At 40.4% G+C, this 22,217-nt stretch overlaps 1 protein-coding gene across 2 annotated transcripts in view; it reads left to right on the forward strand.

Annotated features, from left to right (window-relative positions):
* Positions 1-22,217, forward strand: part of RDH10 (retinol dehydrogenase 10) — a 28,499-nt gene that overhangs the window by 921 nt on the left and 5,361 nt on the right. Inside the window, exons 1-2 of one of the 2 annotated variants that reach the window (XM_077166997.1) lie at positions 640-965; positions 2,536-2,771. In XM_077166997.1, coding sequence (XP_077023112.1) covers positions 677-965; positions 2,536-2,771 — 525 coding nt within the window. In that variant the 5' untranslated portion in view covers positions 640-676. Of the gene's footprint in view, positions 1-639; positions 966-2,535; positions 2,772-22,217 lie in introns of those variants that run through there. The other variant, XM_077166998.1, reaches the window with a different exon arrangement.

Below are 22,217 nucleotides of genomic sequence, written 5' to 3' on the forward strand. Positions count from 1 at the left end.
CCGGGGGCGGGGAGGGCCGAGCGGAGGGAGGGCCGATGCCGCCGCCGGCTCTTCCCGGTCGCGGGTTATATAGCGCGGAGCGTGGAGCCGGCTCAGAGTGGGTCGGGAGCGCTCCGAGTTGTAAGCTGCTCTTTGCGGCGGAGCCCAGTGCCCCGAGTGACAGCCGCGGGGAGTGCAGGGCAGGGGGACACGAGTCCGCTGGGGCAGCGGCAAGCCGTAGAGCAGCGCTCGCCTGCACCCAGCGAGTCGCCCATTCGCGGAGCTCGCTCTGCCCCGCACCCCACTCTCCCACCCTCTCGCAACTTGGGTCAAGTTGACAACTCCCGCGGCGGCCGGCTGGCGGGTGCGGGCTTCGCTGTGCGCCCCTCCCCCGGGGCGAGAGGGAGCCGCGGCTCCGGCTCCGGGGACGCTCGGGTGGCGGCGGCTTGGCCATGAGGGCAACGCGCGCCGCCTAACTCTTGCCTGTCACCGCCGCCGCGGCGGGACCGGCCGGGGGGCGCTCCGGGACGCGCGGCGTCGCGCACTCCAGCCCAGCGGGCACCTCCGGGACGGGCGCGGGGCTCAGCCTTCTCGCCCCGGCCGCTCCGACAAGCTCCCCGGGCCGGGAGCCCGGCTGCCGGGTGCGGGGTGGGTGCGGACGCCGCCGCTGGGCTCGTGCGGGACGCCGGGCGTCGCGATGAACATCGTGGTGGAGTTCTTCGTGGTCACTTTCAAAGTGCTCTGGGCGTTCGTGCTGGCCGCGGCGCGCTGGCTGGTGCGGCCCAAGGAGAAGAGCGTGGCGGGCCAGGTGTGCCTCATCACCGGCGCCGGCAGCGGCCTGGGCCGCCTCTTCGCACTCGAGTTCGCCCGGCGTCGGGCGCTACTAGTGCTCTGGGACATCAACACGCAGAGCAACGAGGAGACGGCGGGCATGGTGCGCCACATCTACCGCGACTTGGAGGCGGCCGACGCCGCCGCTCTGCAAGGTAACTCGGACCCGCGCCCTGGCATTGTTGGGTCAAGCCTCTTTCCCCCGCGCCCTATCCCGGGGGCTCTCCCGGAATCCCACTGTCACGGTTAGTCCGGCTCTCGAGGGACAGAACACCTCGTCCGTCTTCTGGAGGGCGAGTGGAATTTGCCCCCGAACGTGGTCACCGGCGTACTGAGGAGGGGGAAATTGTGCCGAACCTATGTCTCTTTGGAGACGACGGAGGCGAGAAGGTCCTAAGTCCCCTGAAGATAGGGGAGGCAGGGGAAACTTGTTACTGCAGGTTTGAATAAATAAATTTCTCGCATTTGCGACGGGAAACCAAAGTGTCTCGGTAGTTGTGCTGACACTCTTGCATGTATCTCGGTTACTGTGGTTTGAGCTGCTTAGACTGCGGCAGCATTGATGATTTCACTATAACTTTGAGCCACAGAAAAATAATTACATTGTCTCACCAGAGATATGTGCTTTAATTACAGATTATCGGCCTAATTGAACGATATCCTGCCTCTTAAGGCAATGCTGAAAGAGTTAAGCCTCATTGTAAATCTCTCCTGTGTTTTTTGGTAACTCCAGGAAATCTGCATTTCTGTATATTTAACTAATCTGAATCCGAAACATTTTTTTCTTTTAATAAGCGAAAGTGGAGACCATAACCAATCATAAATATTGGTCCAGGAGACTTGATGATGAGCTCACTTTTTGGACAGAATTTTTCATTTGCAGGGAAAACAGTGGACTATGCTGAGGTGATTAACTTGGGCACTACCCCTACCCACCATGGATCATTTGGTACCGAAATCTAGATAGAAAAATCTATGATTGAAAATGTTCAGTTTCAGTGGTGATGGAGGGGTAGAAAACGCAGGTTTTTGTGCTCCTTGCAAAACCTAAAGGATAAGAGTATTCATTTTTCCGTAAAGGATTTGGGGTTATTTAATTGTTAGTGTGAATAAAATGTGATAAAATTGCATATTTACCTTTAAACTTCATTTACATAAGGGCACTTCTTAGGTGAGTCAGCTACTCCGGTTAGAACACACTATTGACCCCCTGCTTTTTCATGGGAAATGTTACATTCGTTTCTTGGCTTCAGATGAATTCAGATTATTCATTGTAGTTTTGATTTCTGAGCCTTCATGTGCGCTTCCATTTTGAGGGTGCTCATACTAGAGTTTGAGCTGCTGGCCACTGTTCCTCCCACAAGATGAGTATGTGGTGTGTGTTTGGGAGGGGGTCATTACTCTCTGGGCTGAGATCAGTTCTTTCCAGGTGTCTTTAGGTCCAGGAAGCTGATCCCAAGTGGTCTGACTTGCACTAGGCTTGTCACAATTACATGGCTTTCCCCTAAGCAAAGTTATTCAGTAAATTGCTGTAATTCCCCAAGACTTTGGGGGAGGAATGCAGCTGTAACTTCAGTCTTTGGCAAGCCTTCTGGTGTTAGAAATTTGAAGCTCACTGTAGTATTTTTGTTTTGTATGATCTTTGTCCTATTGATTGCCATGTGACTCACTTTCTGTACCCCCTTCTCTGTTCCATTTCTCTTCTCATCTGGACTCTGAGGACAGCTGGGAATGGTGAGGAAGAAATTCTGCCCCACTGTAACTTGCAGGTTTTTACCTACACCTGTGATGTGGGGAAGAGGGAGAATGTCTACCTGACGGCTGAAAGGGTCCGCAAGGAGGTTGGTGAGGTCTCGGTGCTGGTCAATAATGCCGGCGTGGTCTCTGGGCATCACCTTCTGGAATGTCCTGATGAGCTCATTGAGAGAACCATGATGGTCAATTGCCACGCACACTTCTGGGTAAATATAAACATCCTTGTTTTTATTACTGGTTCCTCCTCAGTGAGAAGGTTGGGAAGGAGAGAGACTTCAGTGCCAGCCTGAAAGCCACCTGTACTCTTTCACCCAAGCTTCCCTCTAATTAGATGTCCCCCCCCCACCCATGGTGAATTACAGTGTATGCCAGTTACTATAAAATCATTGTGTTCTTTTTTTCCCCAATTCAGTATTTCTTGAGAAGATAAAGGACTGAACATTTTGAGCTAGTTTGAAAGACTGCCATAAAAATAACAAGAGGGTGCCTAGAATCCTGGGTTTGTTTATTTTACTTTTTGTAGAGTTTGTAAAACTTTGGTTGTTCTTATGAATTCCTAAAGTCAGAGTTTAGGCTTCCAAATTACTGTTCCAGCCACATTTTAGAAAGTGCCAGAGATTCTGAGATCAGCATTTGTAGTCCATTGGGATTGTCAGGCCACCCTGACAATCCATTGACCATCCACAGGATCCTTGGTACTGTCATGTTTCAAGGCATCTCCCAGGCCTTTGCAGCTTAAAAGGTGCCTTGATATGAGAAAAGAAACCACCCTGATAGGAGGCATAAAATCACTAGATGCAGGAGGTGGGGAGGGCATATGAGAACTCAGCGTCTAAACTTCAGAACTTACAGCCTAAGGGCTAGGGGGACGTCCTTTTGCTACTTTGAGGTCAAAACCAGCTCTGAGTTTTTCGGCTGAGCTCACCTTCAGTAAAGAGAGATGGGACGCTTCTTGCCCACCCTGCCCCCATATCTCTATATGCTCTTGATCCACTTTATGCTTTTCTTCCTCATTGTATTTCCCCTTTATTTTTGTAACCAGGAAGGATGCAATATGGAAAAAGGTAAGGAGATAGGATTTTTTTTTCCATAGACAGGTTAGCCTTCTAATAGAACACAACAAAGAACTATTTCTTCTAAATAGGTCACATTAAACCTCATTAATATTTTAGCAACTGCTTAAAAACTTAATCTGGCTCTAGAAGTACTTATTCTTATGTTGCTTATTGAATGTCAAACCTTTTCTCTGATCCTGGAACAAGCTTATTTTAATGTCTTGTTGTTTTGTTTTTAAACATGAGCTTTGTTTTATTCATTTCCAAACCTCTAGAGACGAACATACAGATGACTGAGCTAACTACTATGTTTTAAATTAGTAAGATGACCAAATACAGTTTGGGGGGATATAATTGTGCTCATGTGTGTTGCACGTGTCCATGTGGGTGTGTTTATTGTGTGCATTGGGGTTGGGGAACTGAATTAAAGGTCTTGCTGCTGTGGAGACCACAAGAACAGCCAGCCAACAACAGTGGAAATGAGGGTGATTTAGGTGAGTAAGGTCCAGCACTGTCGAATAAACCCAGTGGTTATTTTTTATCAAGAATTGTGTGTGTTTATAATTCTGAGTCAAACAAACAATGGCCATTTGAAATAAGACATATGTAAGTTGCAGGTAAACTGTAGTTTCCATATTTGAAGAATTGTTAAGATGAAGCTTTCGTCAGGACTTCAGTTGATTTTGTATACACTTCAGCCTTAAGTTAAGAACTTCTATCCCTGGGATTGCATTTCCCAGCAACCTTTGACTGAGGTGATGCAAGATTTCCTAACTAGAAACTTACCTACACAAGATTCTATGAACTTTACCCATCTCTGTGTGATTATTTTGCTGAATTGTAAAATTTCAAATGTAACCAGATTTTTAAAGAAACTCTATCCAATCTGAAGTTTAAACACTTATAACAGGAAAGCAGTTTATCTTCCCTAGACATCCTATGATACGAGCCCTAATTTAGAGCAGAAAATTCATAGCCTTAGCCTTAAGCTTGCACATAAATTGTTATACCGTATTTATAATGTTAGGCTACTTTCTAACATAAGGAAGCAATTAAATAAAATCTCTAAAAGAAAAAATATTCTTGAACTGCATCAGTATACCAAGCAGGAGTATACTACCTTCCTAGCGTTCTCCCTGTGCTGTGAGATGTTGCTTAACCACACAGTTTTGGGAATTCTTGGAAGCTTTGTCAGTTATGACGTCACTTCATATTAAAATATGGGAGGCTCCTGAATTCTCCAGCTGTTTTTCCCCTAAGCATCTAAACTTAAGAATTTATTTTCAATATTGAGTCAGAAAACTCATCTTTAGAGTTGGAATTTCTGACTTCTTTCTGAGACATACAAACCTTTTGAGTAGTTGAGATCTAGCAACTAAAATTTAAAAATACTTAATATAATTTTTACAGTTGTTTGTTTTGTTTTTTGTTTTAATCAGTATCTTAAGAGCCACCCAAATTCATTTTCCCTTAGAAGAGCTTTCACTCCCAGGCAAAAACTAGTGGTAATTTTCAAAGATGTAATGGCATGTGCTGTTTTCTTTCCAGAGTACGTGTGTCTCCTTACTGTATCTGAGTGGGGGAAAGAAGTTGCCCCATACATATTAAAATGTAGATCAGCTGGGCAAAGACTTGTTCAAGCAGATCATCTTGAGCCAGGTTTTTAAGTAGCAGTTGCTCTTTGCTTTCATCGATTGGCAGATAGTGGGTTGATCCTGATAGACAGGTCGACTCATTTTCCACTCAAGGGCTATATGTAGCCTTCTTCTAGACCATTCCTCCTATATTTCCTCCTGTCCAGAATGCCCCCTTCCTCTACTCCTTATGCCTTTTTAAAAAGGCCTTGCTCAAGTTCTCAATGTAACCTGCCTTCCCCACTCTAGCCTTTTCTTGGCATTTTTGGCCATTATATCTGCAAGGAACAAGAAGCTGTCCTGTCCAACCTCTTATTTTCAGATGAAGCTGCAGTAAAATGACTTTTCTAAAGCTTTCCCTTTTCTTCCATTAATCTCTTACAGCATTTGTGATCGTTCCCATCATTTGGTGCTTAACTCTTTGGTGTAAATTTTTAAGAATTGTGCCCTGTATCCCAAAGTAGATGGCAAGCTGTCGAAATGCAGTTTGTTAGATATGTCTGTGACAGAACTCTACTCTTGAGTCAATAAATGTTCGATAATATGGGCTATACTTCTGCTTGAATATTTAGAAGATAGCCTATTCAGAGAATGCTCACACAAGTCCATGTTCTGAAATTTCAAAAGGTTAAGCATTATGTTGGACTAACTCAAGCTGTGTAAGATTGTTAATATTTCAAAGTGGGACTGGCTCATATTCATTATTGTATCTCCTTTTGCTTTCCCAATTTTTCCATTTCTCCTGCCCCACCTGTATATGTGTTTTGTTTTTTTTTTAACACATTAACAGAATTAACAGTGTGTTAATTCTGTTCATTGCTGTAAAGGTAGCTACTTTGAGAAAGCTGATTTTGGTCTACCAATTTGAATTAAGCTCAAATCAAATGCATGGCAGCTGTCCATATTGCCTAATTACCTGGATCCAAGGAAAGAATCCCTAGAGCAATTCCATCCTTGCTTCCTGGCCGTATACCATTTCCATGTATTTTGGAAGTTTCTACACCGCACGGCACTGTCCTGCACATCCCTGAGTCCACTGTGGCTCTTCGTCTTCCAGTGTTCTGCTGTTACCAGCACCTCTCCCAGGAAACTTCTCTTGGTCACTGGTTAAGAAATGATAGATTTGGGGTAAGTTCTGGTTTATCTGTAGATCATTGTTGACCAAAGAGCTGTATCTGGCCTCTAAATATGTAAGTAGCAAATTGATTCATGATTAACCAAAAGGGGGACGCAAACACATTTTAACTCTAGGCCTTTTATGTTCTGAAGATATTTTGCCTGGTGAAGGACTAAATCTGTCAAAAAGCTAGTAGGTAATTTACTTCTATTGATATGGTAGTCAGACAAGATAATTGGTAGTTAATTAATAGACCACTTAACTTAAAAGGTTTCACAGTTTTAAAATACTAATTACTGAATTAGGCATTTATCTATATCCAAATGTCTAAAGTCTATTGAGTTAAAATCCATCTAGGAAAAGTAAAAGCCCACCAGTTAGATCTGAGTAATGTAGCACTTAAAAACATTAGTGCTATGGTCGTACCTAATATTGCGTGAATGGTCCCTGATCATTAATGTTTAAGTTCTTCTGTGATTTACTGGTTTTTAATCTCAAATACTGTATTCCTCTGTTCTCTGGTCAGAGAAGCCGCTTTTTGTTCAAGGCCTCATAGATTTGGAATTTTTAAAAAAGTCTCTGAAGTATCTAGACAAAAAACTATTTGGCCAGTATTTCTTCCTCCATACCGTAATATTAAAATTGTAAGGCTGAATATTTTGTAGAGTATTGTGTTGCATGTTTTAGGGTACCTACTGGAAATTTGGGGTTCATGGCTTTCCCCCACCATGGGCAGGCTCTGCATGGTTTATTTTTTAAAGTCTGCACTAAAACTGGTTTTTGCTATTAAATAAATGTCATATGCCTAAAAATCAAATCTCTGTGCTTTAGAGGTAAGGACTTTATGGCTTGAATTGAGTTGTAAATTGAAATTGAGCAAGCATATTCCATCTTATTAATTCTTGTTCAAGTTACTGATGTAGTCAGTCAAAAGCTGAGGAAAACATCTTGTTTGTTTTTGTTTCTGGGTGCATGGGCCAGGAATCAAGCCTGTTATCTTCTACATGGCAGGCGAGCTTTCTACTAAAACATCTCTTTTGATAGCAACTGCTGAAATACCTGGACTGTATGCCAAAATGGTCATTATGAAGCCTTCTTCCCTAATACAAAATAAGATCACATGCTCATTGAACTTCAGGTTTCTATATTTGATGTTACATGCTGGGCCCAAATCTGTTACTACTAGAAATCAAAATCTATGACATGATGAAATGTTACTTTACATAACTGGGGTGAGCAGGGAACTAAATGCTGCAGCCTATAGAAAGCTTCCCAGCATCTTGGATGTATGTCCTAATCTATGTCTAGTTATCACAGTTATTTAGAAAATATTGCTAAGTAATCAATACTATAATTACTATACTATATGAAAAAAAATCACAGCAATTCCCTAGTTGCCATGACAGATCTTTCTACAGAATGTGATCCTGTTTACCATTTCCTTGAAATTCTAGTCCTTTGGTTTCCAAACTAAGCACGCTTTCTCTTGCTTCTTTTCCTGCCTTTCCAACCGTTTTACTCTCCCTGCCCCGAAACAGAAAATTCTTTCAGAATTCTCATTGTGCACCCAAACCAGTGGGTAAATCACTATTTATTTCAGTGATTTTAACTGTGATTTTTAAGGATAGTTCCCAAGTTCATGCAACTGTGTTAACTGTCCCATGAGTTCCCTAAAATCAGTAGTGTGAAAACTGAACTGGTTTCTCTTTGCCCCTTCCTATTTTCTCCCATGTTGCTAGTCAGCAGTCTTGGAAACACCAGTATTATCTTTAATTCTCTTGTCTTCCACACATTCGTGGGTCACCAAGACCTGACCATCCTATTGCCACCATATACTTTGATCCCTCCTTACCATTCTTACCTCCTAGTATGTGCCTTTGTCACCCCTTGCCTGGACTCTTGAGAGAGTCTCCAAAATTCTGTTTCCAGTCTTTGCTCTCCACCCTCGGGTTATGCAAGCTAGATTTTATGTATCTGCCTAAAACCTTTGCATGACCATATTGTTCACAGCATGAGCTCTAGACTCTTTAGCATGGCATCTGAGGCCTTCTGATCCTGCTTTCCACCTGCCTTCCCTGCTCATCACCAGTTACATCCCCTGGTGTACCGTAAGTTGCCGCCAGGCTGGTCTCCTTACTGCTCCCTGGAGGAACCGTGCACGCTCATGCATCATACGAGTACCTCTGCAGGACTCTTCTGCCTTAGAACCTATCTCAGTGGGAGTCAAGAGAAGTTAAATAATTCAGTCAAAATGGATCACCAACTGCCAAAAAAAACAAACAAACACAAACTCAAAATATTTTCCCATTGCTTCACGGTATCTTTATATATTAAGAGTAGCAGTCCCTGTAGAATAGTCATCAAACTCTTTGTTCAGGCAACGGCCCTTTCTTGTTTGATCATGTAGTGAGATTTACTACTTATCTCGATTCCTGGAAGCAGCAAAGTTGGTATTTGTTCTTTTCTCCCTCCTTGATTCTATATCCTGAGCTTTATCCATCATCTGCCCAAGTAGAAATTAATCTATAGGAATGTCACAGCGGAAGCATTCTTTAACCTGTGCTAATGCTAACACTGGTTGAATAGCTTTTTCAGAAAGACTGAATGAATGGAGAATGTCCAGCAGAGATTTAGCCATTCATAGCAGGATTGGTTCGCTGAGGCCTAGAGAAGAGCACAAACCCCGATGGTTAAATACTTAACCAATCACAATCACTCCATTTATTCTCTTCCCTTAAATCTGTTTGCACACTAATCATTTTCAGATTTTCAGGGTCTCTGGGAAAATTCCAGTGAATTGATTTTAGTAATTTGAATATATCTGGCAATCAGAAAACTCTTTTCAAGCAGTTTAATAACCATTTGGGAGTTAGAAAAGTAGGAAACCCCTTTAATTTTTTTCTTGAGTTAAAGAATACTAGTAGCAGATTCATATAAAATTTTTATGTTCTCTCAGAAACTAAAATTAAGCCTGTTTAAGTTATGCTAGGTAGCCAATTTGCCTGTCTATATTGTGTATATGGATAAAATAAACAGATGACACATTTTGCTTGCTTGTTTTGGTATGCTCAAGAACCCCCGAAGTGTACTATAGTGAAATTCCACTAGGGGGTGTGCTGGCAGGGTGGATTTGGTCTTATTTCCTTCCATACACACAATATTTTCTTATGAGAAGAGACCTTCTCATAAGCTAATCTTTAGAGTATTGTCAAAAATCTAATAGTCCTTAGGAAAATAGGATCCTATTCCCTACCTTACCTGAATGGGTAAATACAGTGTTTGGAACCTGTAACTCCAGGAATCAGATTAAGATACGTTAATTTCTCATGTTTTAATTGATGATTTCTTATCTCAGAAGTTAGTATAGTGTTTATTTATTCAGAGGACATTCTGTCTCCTGACCCCTTATTGTGGTTTCTGTTAACTGATCTAGAAGCTGCTTTCAAGTTGAGACCTTATAAGCATAATCAAAAAAATAACTTGGAGGACAGGGCTGCTTAATTATTTCTTTGGAAAATATATAAATACATAATATAGGTAGATAAGGCATACAACTGGTCCCTACAATAGGGTAGCCTTAGAAAACTCTGCATTGTTACCTGACACTCGATTAAGATAGCATTGTTGAAGAAAGAGTTTGGCAGAGTGTGGGCTCAGAATTTCCTCCAGTTTACTTTGACCTCCTTGGCCAGCCAGTTTCACTCACCTGGTCTTTACCACTGAAACAAGCTCCCCTCTAGGTTTCTGTAGGTTTCCATCATCTCAGCACTACCAGAAGAGACTTTGCATTAGAAAGAAAGCTCACATCTTTTACCTAATCTTCCCCTGTATGGCCCATTCTTGAATTCAAAAAGCTTTTTCCTTTATTTGTCAATTCTCTTAAAACTCAAGTTCACACCTGTCAGGGACCATTTTCCTAAATGCTCTGAAACTAAAATTAAGTGAACCAGAGGGGGAAAAAATTGAATATCCTCTCATAATGATCATAAAACTTTCAACACTGCAGCAAATGCTGCTAGAATATTTAACGAGTAAGGGCAATTACTGCCGCCACCTTGAGTGCTGTCAAATTAACCCAACTGACAAGTCACTTGCAATGAATTCACATTTGGAAACAAAACATTACTAGTTCTGTGAAACTTTCAAAGATATCCAAATGTGTGAAAAGTGGCAATGATGTTAATGTTGTGCTTTTTTATTTGAGGAAACACTGTTGCTCTCATTTGATGCTCACATAAAATGTGAATTTCTTGCCTCTCCTTCAAAAGCTTAAGTACTGGAAATTTTGAATATTAACAGGGTTTAGCTTTGTAGTGTTACTCTAAACAATGGGGCTCAAAATAACACTTCCCAAATCAGTGTAACTGGGAAAATATTTGTGGTGTAACTTATGTAAGCACATGGGTATTTTGAGGACAAGTTAAACTTAAAATTCAAAGCCTGAATTTTCCCACCTGCAAATTGTAATTAACATACTGCTCCCTACTGATTTCTCAAGGATTTAAAATATGGGATAGTTCTACGCTTTCTTGGGGAATAGAAACAGTGTGATAAAATATTTTAAAATAATTCTGTACCAATTTTTTAGTATTTTATGTTTGCTGGACTCTTCTTTCAAACGTTAATTTATATTTAAAACAGTTGTTTTCTCCTCCTAATTAAATAGGATTGAAGGAAAGGATTAGAAAATGGATATTGTGGGAAAGTGGGTTTTTTGTTTGTTTCCCAGCATCATCTAGGATTCTGGATGAAAGGAGCAGGCAGCTGCAGCCATGACTAACTTGTGTGGGGGGTTGCTTCTAAGTGGTCAGGTATTGGTTTTAGCTGGAAGTGGTCAGGCACTGAGGACCAGGAATGGCAGGAACTTGGAAGGAATAGCATAACCAAAAATAGATAGCACTTATTACCAAACTAGCCTATAAATATATGCTTAATGAGCCGTGTGTGCATTTACTGTGCTTTTAAATAGCACTTAAGTTTTACAAAGCCCTTTCATAAATACTCTTCTCTCATTAGAGCCCCACAGCAACTCTAAATTAAGTAGGGTCATTGTCCCCATTTTTGGACAAGGAAACAAACTGAAAGAGGTTGTGAAACTTGCTTAAGGTTACCAGCCAGGGAAGGAAGAAGCTAAGACCCAAACCCTCATTTGGACTGTAGGTTAGAGACTACAGATATTTATCTGGACTTCAAAGCTTCTGGTACCATAGATTTTCCTATGAGTAACTCATGCTTTTGTCCTGTATGATACTTTAAGAATTGATCTTTATGTGCTATTATTATTAGCATGGTTAGTTTAGCAATGACTGATTAGCCCTAGCTTAGTAGTCCCAGAATATTTGCTTCATAAATTAGACACACCTATAAAATCTAGAAGTTTATTACCAAATCCAGTTCATCTGCTTTTTTGTGCCTCTTCTCTAATTTTCCATGGTCCCTATTAGAGGTGGTATGTCACTGAGAAGAGTGTAATGCATCTTTAGTCATCCAGCTTAATTACCTGCCTCATTTTGCATGTGAACATTGACAAAATGGACAAGAAAAGGTAGGGCATGAAAAGGGCTCTTCTACAAGGACAGCTGACAAGTACTATGAATACTTGGTACCAGAATTTCCATTCATTGTGGTTTTATTTTTATTTGTTTTTTATTTATTTATTTATTTATTTGTGGTTTTAGTTTTATTTTTTAACTTATCTCCTGGAATATGTAAAACCTTTAACTCTCTTACCATCTTGTGGTATCAAAATTCCAAATAACTCCATAAGCTTTGCCTTTGGATATGTTAATCATGGACTTTCAAAATTGTTCCATTTTGCCAGCTGGCTGACCATGTGGCCAAACTATGGCCCAAACACCTGATTTTTAATGGGGTAATTTTTATTCCCCTTCTCCCCCCAGCATAGGGTTTTCTCATGGACTTTCAAAAGTACTCTCAGAAGCATGAAAGCTTCCATAGTTCACTCAGTAGTTCACTTGTCCGAGGTAAATACTGAAGCTAAAAGTGTCTAAATTTCTTGTCTTGAAAGCTAAGCCTTCAGAGGCTCTGTGGATGAGGAGGAAAAGATTTTGTAGTCTTCTTAGGTTGCTTTTTCAGAGCTTTTTCTAACGGAGGTATGGGGTTTGTTAGTGCTGAGAATGGATCCAAAGCAGTCCATAATCTCCCCTAGTCATTGATATCAAATGCTGGAGGCTCTTGATGTTGATTTAAACCAGCCTTTATCTGATAAACATTTGGGAAGGGGGATGGAGAATGGGTCTAGCCAACCCTCAATAGCCTTATCAAAGTATATGGGTGGGAATGAAGGGAGAAGATATTAGTCCATTTTGCTGAATTTCTAGGAGAAATTAACCTGAAGCCACTTCAGTTTGGACAAGACATTCCGCAGGCAGTTTTCAATGTGTGGTCTGGAGCCTGTCGTTACCACCTGGGGGCAGGTTAGAAAGCCAGACTCTCATGCCTGCCCCCTCCCTGATCTGCTGAATCAATCTGCCTTCCATTCATTTTCCCCAGTAATTCCTATACGCATAAAAGTTTGAGAAGAAACTGCTCAAGAACACTTATTTTCCTTCCCACTTTTTCAATGTTCTCCCTCTCTCCACCCCTCCCCCTCCCATATCGAGGAGGTACATTCCTCCCCAAGCTAATTAGCCCCTGAGGAATCTTCTTAGACTAGGAAAATGCCAGGCCATGCAGTCTGGTCAAGGTTAATTTTTTAAATTTGGATTCAAGTCCAGCTGTCTAAAAAGAACAGTCAAGGTTCCCAGTATTTCTCTTAGTTACTGTACCTAGGATGGTATCCCCACAGCCATAAACATCATGGCAGAAGGTTGAAGCCATGCCTAGAAGATCTGTGTCCTTCCTGTCCAAACAGCTCTCTAGCATTAAGTCCCAGGAGGCCATCAGCAAAAGATGACTTCTGTAGGCACCACAACTGTGTTGTTGTAATACCCCTCACCCCCTCACACTCTCTAACCCCAACCATCCCAGTGTTGGCATGTTGTCAGCAGATGATATTGTTGGATAATTGGGTGAATGAACCAAAGAAATAGTGTCTTACAATACTTGCTATACTTGAAAGAACATTTTCTTTTTTAGATCTCACAATTTAGTAAGTGTTTTGAGTGGTTTAGCTAGAGTTGTGATTGATGATTGATTATGCTGTCTTTGTTACTGTCCTTGAGAGGTATTTTTTAATTTAGTAGGGGAGTGGTAATTTGAAAGTATTACCAGTATAAATCACAAGTGGTAGGACTTTGAACCCAAATTTGTATGTGTGTTTTTTCATCCCCAAAAGTATTCCAAATCTGGAAAAATGTCATTACCAATATGAGAATTGGGATTTCGGAGAAAGTCATCACTGGACTATGTGGAACATGCTTTGCTGATATGAATGTTGTTTCTAGAGATGGTCCTCAAGGGGGCAATTTCCACCCCAGGGGACATTTTGAAGAAGTTGTGGCTTGTCACAACTGGTGGGGTTGTGACTAACATCTCGTAAGTAGGGGCCAGGAATGCTTCTAGCTGTCCTACAATACACAAGACAGGCCCCACAAGAAAGCATCCCCTGGCTCTCTAGTCCAAAATGTCAGTGGTAAGATTGAAAAACTCTTTTATAGCGCCGGTTCTCAAGCTTGGTTATGTATTGGAATCACCTGGAGGATGTTATATGCGGCGCCTGATTCCCTTCCGAAGTCCTTCAGGATGTTCACAGAGCTTTTGTGTGCATGCTTGCTTGCTTGCTTAATTGATTGATTTTTAACAATCCTAAGACAGACTTGGCATCTCATGGACCCTCATATATTGAGTGAATTCTTAGTTATTACAGGGCATATTTAAGAATACACAAGTTTTCAGGAGTACCCCTTGATTATATCCTTCATCAAGGTAAAGGCTTTTATTTTTTTAAAGAGCCCATAGTAAGCAAAGTTGGAAGCAGGAAAGAACTTGAAATGTTTACGCTTGTGAAATCAAAGGGTTACTGCAAGATGGTCATGGGGGCATTTGTGGGCTGTGCTCCTGGACCTGAGGCCAGAGAGGTCCCAGCAGCTCAGAGGGTCTGAGCAGCAGCTAAGCTCATGCGCATGTATTCATACCTCATGGAAGTGGTTACTAGTCGCTAGAGCAGAACCGAAGCCTCTGCCCTTTGGAAGATCTGTCTTGATTACTGTTTCTGAGATGTGATTTCATTTCGAGGCAGAGCAAAGGGATTAATGACAACCTGTTGTTTGGCAGGCTATTTGGCTGCAATTTTGTGGGTTATTTTCATGAGTCCATAAAGAGTTATTAAATAGGGGAAGGGGCCTGAGCTTGAGGGAGATCATCTAACACTCCTTTGATCATCTAGGACCCAGTCAGGGAAATGGTCAGGGAAAACAGGATTCCAGAAATAGTGTTCAGCATTCATAGTTTCTTTTAACATGTTGAGCTTCCATGAACTCAGGAAAACACAGAAAAATGATGGTTATTTCACACAATGATTCAATTTGTAAGAGGAATGATTCAAGTTACATTATTTAAAAAGGCACAGCCCTGATGACATATAAATACTTAATGAATACATATTTTTACTGATCTCTAGATGCTGCCAACTGCATTAATGGAGTTGATACCTTATTGAGTCATTTACAAGAGTCCTAGGAAAGTCCTACCGCAGTGTTACAACTAGTATTTTGAATGGTGGTAGGAATGGAAGAAAAAGTTGTTGGATATTAGAATTATAAAGTTATAAAAGAATTGTAACTTTTTTGAGCTAAGAAACCTTAGAGATCTCTTCGTTTATCTCACAAATGAATTAAATCAAGTTTCAGAAAGGAGAGTAAAGTAATTCTTAGAGTCAGGAATGTGTGGGTCTCTAGACAATCCCAATCGAGGACCCACAAAAGTATTGACAGATTGAGTTTTAAATCTGTGTAGTAAAGCCCTAGGGAATGTTGATATCCAAGTTACCCCCTCGGGGTAGTTTCCATCCCATCATTTTAACAGCAGGAAGGCAAGTTAATGATGCATTTATTTTTGCTGAATAACAAATGGTGTCATCATCTAGATGTTCATCTGGAAAACCTGACTCTTTGATGAACGTTGGATTCAGGGCATCTGTGGGAGCATTCTTGCGCATGTGTGAAATAATAACTGTTGGTACAGTTCACATGCCTCAAAATAATAAGAGGATGGTAGATGTAACATTGTTACAAATTTGACTGTTATGATGTATAATTTAGTCTCTCCTCTATATCCAAAGAGACAATGTTTTATCTCAATTTGAGAGAAAGTAAAATGAGCATTTGTAAAGTCGAAGAGCAGTACCAGGCTCAGATGTCTTGGGGCTTTGTTGTACAGCTGGGCAGGAGACCTGTCTGTCTGCAAACACACCCATATTGGGGAAGGGGCTTGACGGGGGGATGTGGCCATGGGAATGCTATCACTCAACTACATAAATTTCAGAATTAGTGCTGTCACTACAACTAAAATATTTAAGTAATATGTTGCTAGCAAACAGAAACTTTGGGTTTAGATCCTAATTATAGGTCATTTTTAATGAAGGAAATTGCTTTTTTAAGAAATGCTTTCTACAAAGTAAAATTTCCAAAGTTCTGTCAATATATTAAGCAGATACCTTTAAATCTGCAAATTAAGAGTATTATTTAGCCATATGTTCCTTACCCATTAAAAATGTCCTCATTTTGAATCTTTGAACATATTAATTATTTATACTGTTAGCCCTTTAAACATGAGTGCACTATATTTCTAGCACCTTAAATAGTTTGTACTGTTGAATCATTGTTTATCAAGAGCAGTGACTGAGTTCCGGGATGAGAATGCCACCAGGTGTCATTTTAGCCTTGTAAATAAGCATGAGAATATGCCTTTATGATTCTGATAAACATAAGTTACTCTGGTTGTCACATTGACAGAAAGAGCAAAATGAAAGGATAGTTATTTAACCATTTGAAGGGGCATAGGCTTTCTAGTTTAGATGTTCTTTGGGCAGTAAAGTCTTAATTGTATTGGATTTTTTCCTTCAAACTGTACATAATGCTGTTTTTGCAGATTCTTAAATCCTTAAACATACACCAGAAAACCACACTGTACTCATATTGACGGTATTAGTGTTTTCCCCTCATAATATAATTGTGTGGTCCTCTTTATAGAAATATCTACTCTATTTCCTGAATGTTCTTGGACATTGAAGAGATAAACATTTCAAAAGGATAATTTTAAAGAGAGCCATTTCTTGATCACTGGACAGTTGTGCAAATGCATTACAAAAATGCAGTAAGAGGCCTTCTCCTACTGTGAAAAACTAATTTTGCTTTTCCCTTAGCATCATTTAACCTGGAATTGCTTCCAAACATGGAAACCACATTTTTGAGTGTTTTACCTACACCTTTAAAATGTCATCAGTCTCAAAATTTCAAAAGTTAGGCTCTGCCGGATACCACCTTTCTTCACATTCTCTTTTGTTTAACTTCAGGCTAATTTGTCCTGACACTGCAGCTGCAGAGTTCTGTGCTCCACAGTCTGTCATTAAGCACACCAAGAATGAACTGGAGGGTTGGAACTGTTAGAAGTTAATGTGGCGTAAACCTAACTTTCAAAGATTTCTAGAGATATGACATGGCATGTCTATGTCCAGTTACTTACACTAATTTTTAAGAAGTTCTTGTTTATTTTATAAACGCAGCCTTTTCAGTTGTCTTTCGTGGTGCCCAGTGCTTTAAAGAGGAGCCCCCAGGAGCTGTGGAGACAGACTTGTTCGGCACACTTCACAGGAATGTCAGTGTTCATTTGAATGTCCCTTTTCCTTCTTTTTTGTCTTTTTTAAGTTACATAGCAACTCTGTCAGTTGGTGGCAGATTATGGTATTGGAGTCTTGTGATAAAATTAATCACAGGTAATCAAAGTCTCTCTCCACACTTTATAGCTGGAATCAATTATAAGGGTCTTCTGTTTTGCAGGTAAAATGATCCCTAGATCACCTCCAGTGCTAAATTCTCTAAGCTGTTCTGGTTCAAATGAGGCCTTGGGGTATATACTGGTTGCTGACTTTGAGACTACTTACTCTGATTCTCAGACATGTGAATAGGAGGACACAGCAATGGAAGAGAGTTTGGTGTAGCGTCTGGTTTACCTTGCCAACCCCCGTGAGCAGCAGCTAACTCTGGAGACCAGTCAAGTGTGCTTCCTTTAGAGATCCATTTACGCGTTGGTAACTCTTGATCTAGATAATCCATCCTCAGAGTTGATATAACAAAGCAGTTTAGTTGTTCAGTGAATTACCTGAGTTGCCCTCTAAGATTCACCAATGGCAGCACATACATTTATACATAAGCCGCTTGGGCGTGCATCTCAGGTTTGCCCTTTATGTTCATCTAATGACTCTTTGAAAGAAAGTTAAAGATCACGAACCTTAGCTTGAACTGACTGGTGTCATGGCAACTAGCACTTCACCTTTTGCTGGTCCCCACCTCATACATGCTACAATATTTGTGCACATTAATAATTCATTACGAAGTGCCAGATTTCTTTGTGCTGTCAGACTGTGTCAAGGACCGAATACGCTGTGCTATCTCAGATGTCATCTACCAGACTGTTGAGGGCAAGAGTAATCAGAAAGGAAAACTAGTCGGGTTACTTGGGAAAATTCCTGAAAATGTAATGCTTTCTAGCCACCCATTTATAGCATTTTTCTTGTACAGTAAGGGATAGAATTAGTGTTGATCAAAGTTTATTTGATAATGTGCTCCAGACATAAGGCAGGAGTTTAGTTGTAGAAATAACGCATGAGCAGTAATTGCTCACTCTTTTCAAGCAGTGAAGAAAATGATTAACAGCCTTAGTGCTCAGTCACATGTATTAGGCATGAAACTTGAGCACAGGTTTTAAAAGAAGCCTGAGAGGTCCTGATGTGAATGCTCTTATCCTAGGCTTTTGCCCTGTACATGGTGTAGATCTCAGTAAATGCTTGACAAGTGCTTTGGAAATCAACCACTGTGGGTTCCAAGGCCAATTATGCAGCCTGGGTAGCTTACCTCACCTCTCAGTTTCTTCAGCAGCTTGTTTGTCATCAACATTGTTAATAATCTTGGTAATACTTATGGTATAACCTGTAATTGGTGAATCTTTATAAAGAAAGAACATGGGTCTTTGTCTTGCAATGTAGAAAATGTAAATGACAGTGAATTTCACTTAAACAGATAGCCAGATTTGTCCTTGATTAAGGAAGAAAGCCTATATTTTCCCCCTCTACATCCCAGTTTGGTTTGGTTTGGTTTTTCACCTTTTCCTTTCGGAGGAATGCTTCATCTTACAACAAATAAACCTATTTCACAATTTACTGGCTACTTAAAGTGAAGCATATTTCTTTTAAAAAAAAAATCTGTTTACAACCCACAGTTGGAAAAGCTTTAGTCACAGAGCCATATTCTAATAATTTTGTTGCTCTTTTTCTTTTAAAAACAAAATCAATGAACTACGTGTCCCTCTAAACCACTTTTGCAGCCAGGAGAGTGCAAAACAGCCCCAAGTCACATTTTGTGGTATATGCAGACATTGTACCCTACGTGGAGGATAAACTAGAATGTTTTATATTTGGTGTTGTGATTTAACACGGTTCAGTGCTGGTGAGGATAAATTCCTAGAGGCAGGAAAGAACCGACCCCTCTTTTACCCATCTTTGTATGGTCACATCATAGCATAGTACCTGCTTATAACAGGTTTTTAACAAATATTTGTTCTCTGAATGTATGAATACCACCAAACTAATTTCAGATGGGTAATCAGTTTCAGAATCTTCCAACAAATTAAAGATAACAGTTAGGAACTTGTTAATTTTCTATCATCTATCTTTATATGGTGCTGGAGGTCTAGTTTGGTCATTTAACCTACAAACAAGAACATTGCACATGAATATGTGGAAGTCATTAGACCTGACCCACTCTGGTTAATAGACACTGGCCATTTGAACTAGTGTGTTCATTGATGTGGTTCAGGTTTGTCAGGTAACCAAGGGGCAAATTCTTCCTGGAACTTTATACTGCATGTATTAGGATTTAATATTGAGTCCTTACACTTATATATATTAAGAACTTTAAAAATATATAATTTGGGGTGCACAGGTGATTCAGTGGTCGAATGCTCACCTTTCACGCAGGTGATCCAGGTTCAAGTCCAGGACCATGCACCCCCAAAAATAAAAAATTTAAAAATAAATAACTCAAACCCTTCATAGGAAATTATCCCTATCTTCCAAGACTAGGGAAACTTTAATATTTAGAAATGATCTCTGGTTACTATCAAGAGATTTTATACTTTTTAACTAATCTGGGAACAATTAATCATAACCAGTTACAGGCATACCTTATTTTATTGCACTTTGCTTTGCTGCACTTCACAGATTGCATTTTTTTACGAATTGAAGGTTTGTGGCAACTCCGTGTCAAGCAGGTTTATGGGCATCATTTTTCCAACACCACGTGCTCACTTCATGTCTCTGTGCCTTCTCATTTTAATGAAGTTATGTACATTGTTTTCTTTAGTCAGTGCCATTGCACACTCAGTAGACTATAGTATAGTGTAAACATTTATATGCATCAGAAAACCGAAAAAATGTTGTGACTCACTTTATTGTGATAGTCACTTCATTGCAGTGGTTGCAACTGAAACCACAGTTTCTCTGAGATATGCCTGTACTTCATAGTAGACTTACAGACTTGTTTAATTAAGTATATATTTTTTTGCTTAGATGGGAATTTGCATGCTTTTTTTAATGGTTTCTTTATTGCAATTCTGTGATAAAATGGCCATATATAATCAATAGAGCCTAAAGTTGAACCTTTAATGACCCAAAGTACCAGTTCTCAATATTATTGACTGTCAAACGATCAAGATAATAATTACTATCATGATTACCTTAACCATTCCTGCTACCACTACAAAAACAATTTTAAATCAACCTGTATCTAAACATCCATTCAGCATGGTGCCAAGTTTATGAAATTCATGATAAGTCTTGTTCACTCTCTTTCCTCCACAGTTCTGTCACAGTGAGTAGTTCTCCATAAAGAATCATCTGGGTCTTCCAGCTTAGTCTGAGGCAGCCAGGCAAATAAGCATAAAACAATCAAAATCAAAACACCAGGGCAGGCAACAGTGGCTCAGTGGCAGAAGTCTCACCTGTCATGCCGGAGACCTGGGTTTGATTCCTGGAGCCTGCCCATGCCAAAAAAAAATCGAAACACCATAAAATATAATTAATGTGTTAAAATGAATGATGATACTGACTATGTATCTTTAAGAAATATAGACAAAGTCAGGGTTGTCTAGAATAATATTAGACAAAGGCTCACTATATTAACTACCTTCCATAAAGAATTATTGGGAGACCTTGGTGATACAATTACCATAAAGCACTTTGAAAAACAAAATGGTGTTGAAGTATGTGATTAATATTATACTTTAAATTTGAGGGGTTTAGAGGTAGATTTTCATAGCAGAGAAAAGTTGTGGGGTAAAAATTCAAAAGTGAGAATAAGCCTGACATGTGGGGAACAGTAAGGAGACTCAGACCAACAGGTAGAGGTGGTGGTCCGGGTTTGCGTGATTATCCAGGGGTCAGTCTGGGGAGGGCCTTGGGATACTTCACCAAGATTTATCTGGCAATTGTATCATCGATTGTAGCTTGGAAAAACTTCAAAATTAATGGAATCATTATCTTTTATCTTGTGCATGGAAAATCACAGAAAATTAGATATTCACACTTAAAAGAAAAACTCATGGCAGGCCACAGTGGCTCAGTGCAGAGTTCTCACCTGCCATGCTGGAGACCGGGGTTTGTTTCCTCGTGCCTGCCCATGTAAAAAAAAAAAAACTCAGTGATGCCTCAGCCGGGAAATCTTCTGAGAAGGGAATGCAAGTATTCTTTAAGTCTGCTATGTAGTGCTCTTTTTTTTTTTCTTCCAATTTCATAAATCATAAGCTATGCTGGCAGTAGGATATAACTCAACAGTAGACAGGTTGCTATTTGCTGCTTTCTTTTAAGAAGCAGGTTATAAAACTGTTGGGAGCCTGGTAGGGTAGTTAATAGATCATTGTGAGCAATTTGAAGTCTTTTTTCCTCTTTTTTTTGTTTTTTGTTTTTTGTTTTAATACAGCCTTGCTTTTTTGAAGGCCAGAGAGCTGGGGGTAGGGGGGTGGGGGGTGGAGATCGGGGTTTAATGCATAAGAAATCGATGCAGTCTCTGGGTCCACTTCCCTGGAATTTCTGCCACCTGGATTTGCTGCACAAAGTGGCCAGTCACCTGCTCCTGTGGGAGAATCACTCCCCAGCAAATCCCACAGTGGATGGTGGAGTGTAGGCATTCAGAAAACCAAGTTCCATAAATACCAGATTAGCAATCTGACACATGTATCATTTCAAATGATTCTGTACTTTTATCCTATCTTTTATATCCTAAAATGCTTTATTATAATTCTTGCTAGTACGTTTTGGTAACAAAGCATTGAATCTTGGGGCCTGATGCTGGAATATCTCTGCATTAATGAATATGTTACTATTTAGACATAGCCATATCGTAACCATTAATATAAGCGCCTCTTTGTGGCAGGGTCCCTTGCATACTGTGAGGTCACTGTGCTGAAGTGTCATAGGCATCAAGAGATCTCTGCCCTGAAGTGATTAACTATCAGGGAGATAGTGTAGATGAGTAGGTGATAGTCACATGAAAGGCGATAAGGAGCCTCTGCTAATGGTTTTCTTTTCATCCCCGGACATCATCTCCAAAAGCTCTTTTGTTGCCGTCTTGCTGGTTTTAGCCTGTAATACACCTGCCATGCCAATGATACATA

This window comes from Tamandua tetradactyla, chromosome 6, assembly GCF_023851605.1.
Source record: "Tamandua tetradactyla isolate mTamTet1 chromosome 6, mTamTet1.pri, whole genome shotgun sequence".
In the NCBI taxonomy this organism is placed as follows: Eukaryota; Metazoa; Chordata; class Mammalia; order Pilosa; family Myrmecophagidae; genus Tamandua; species Tamandua tetradactyla.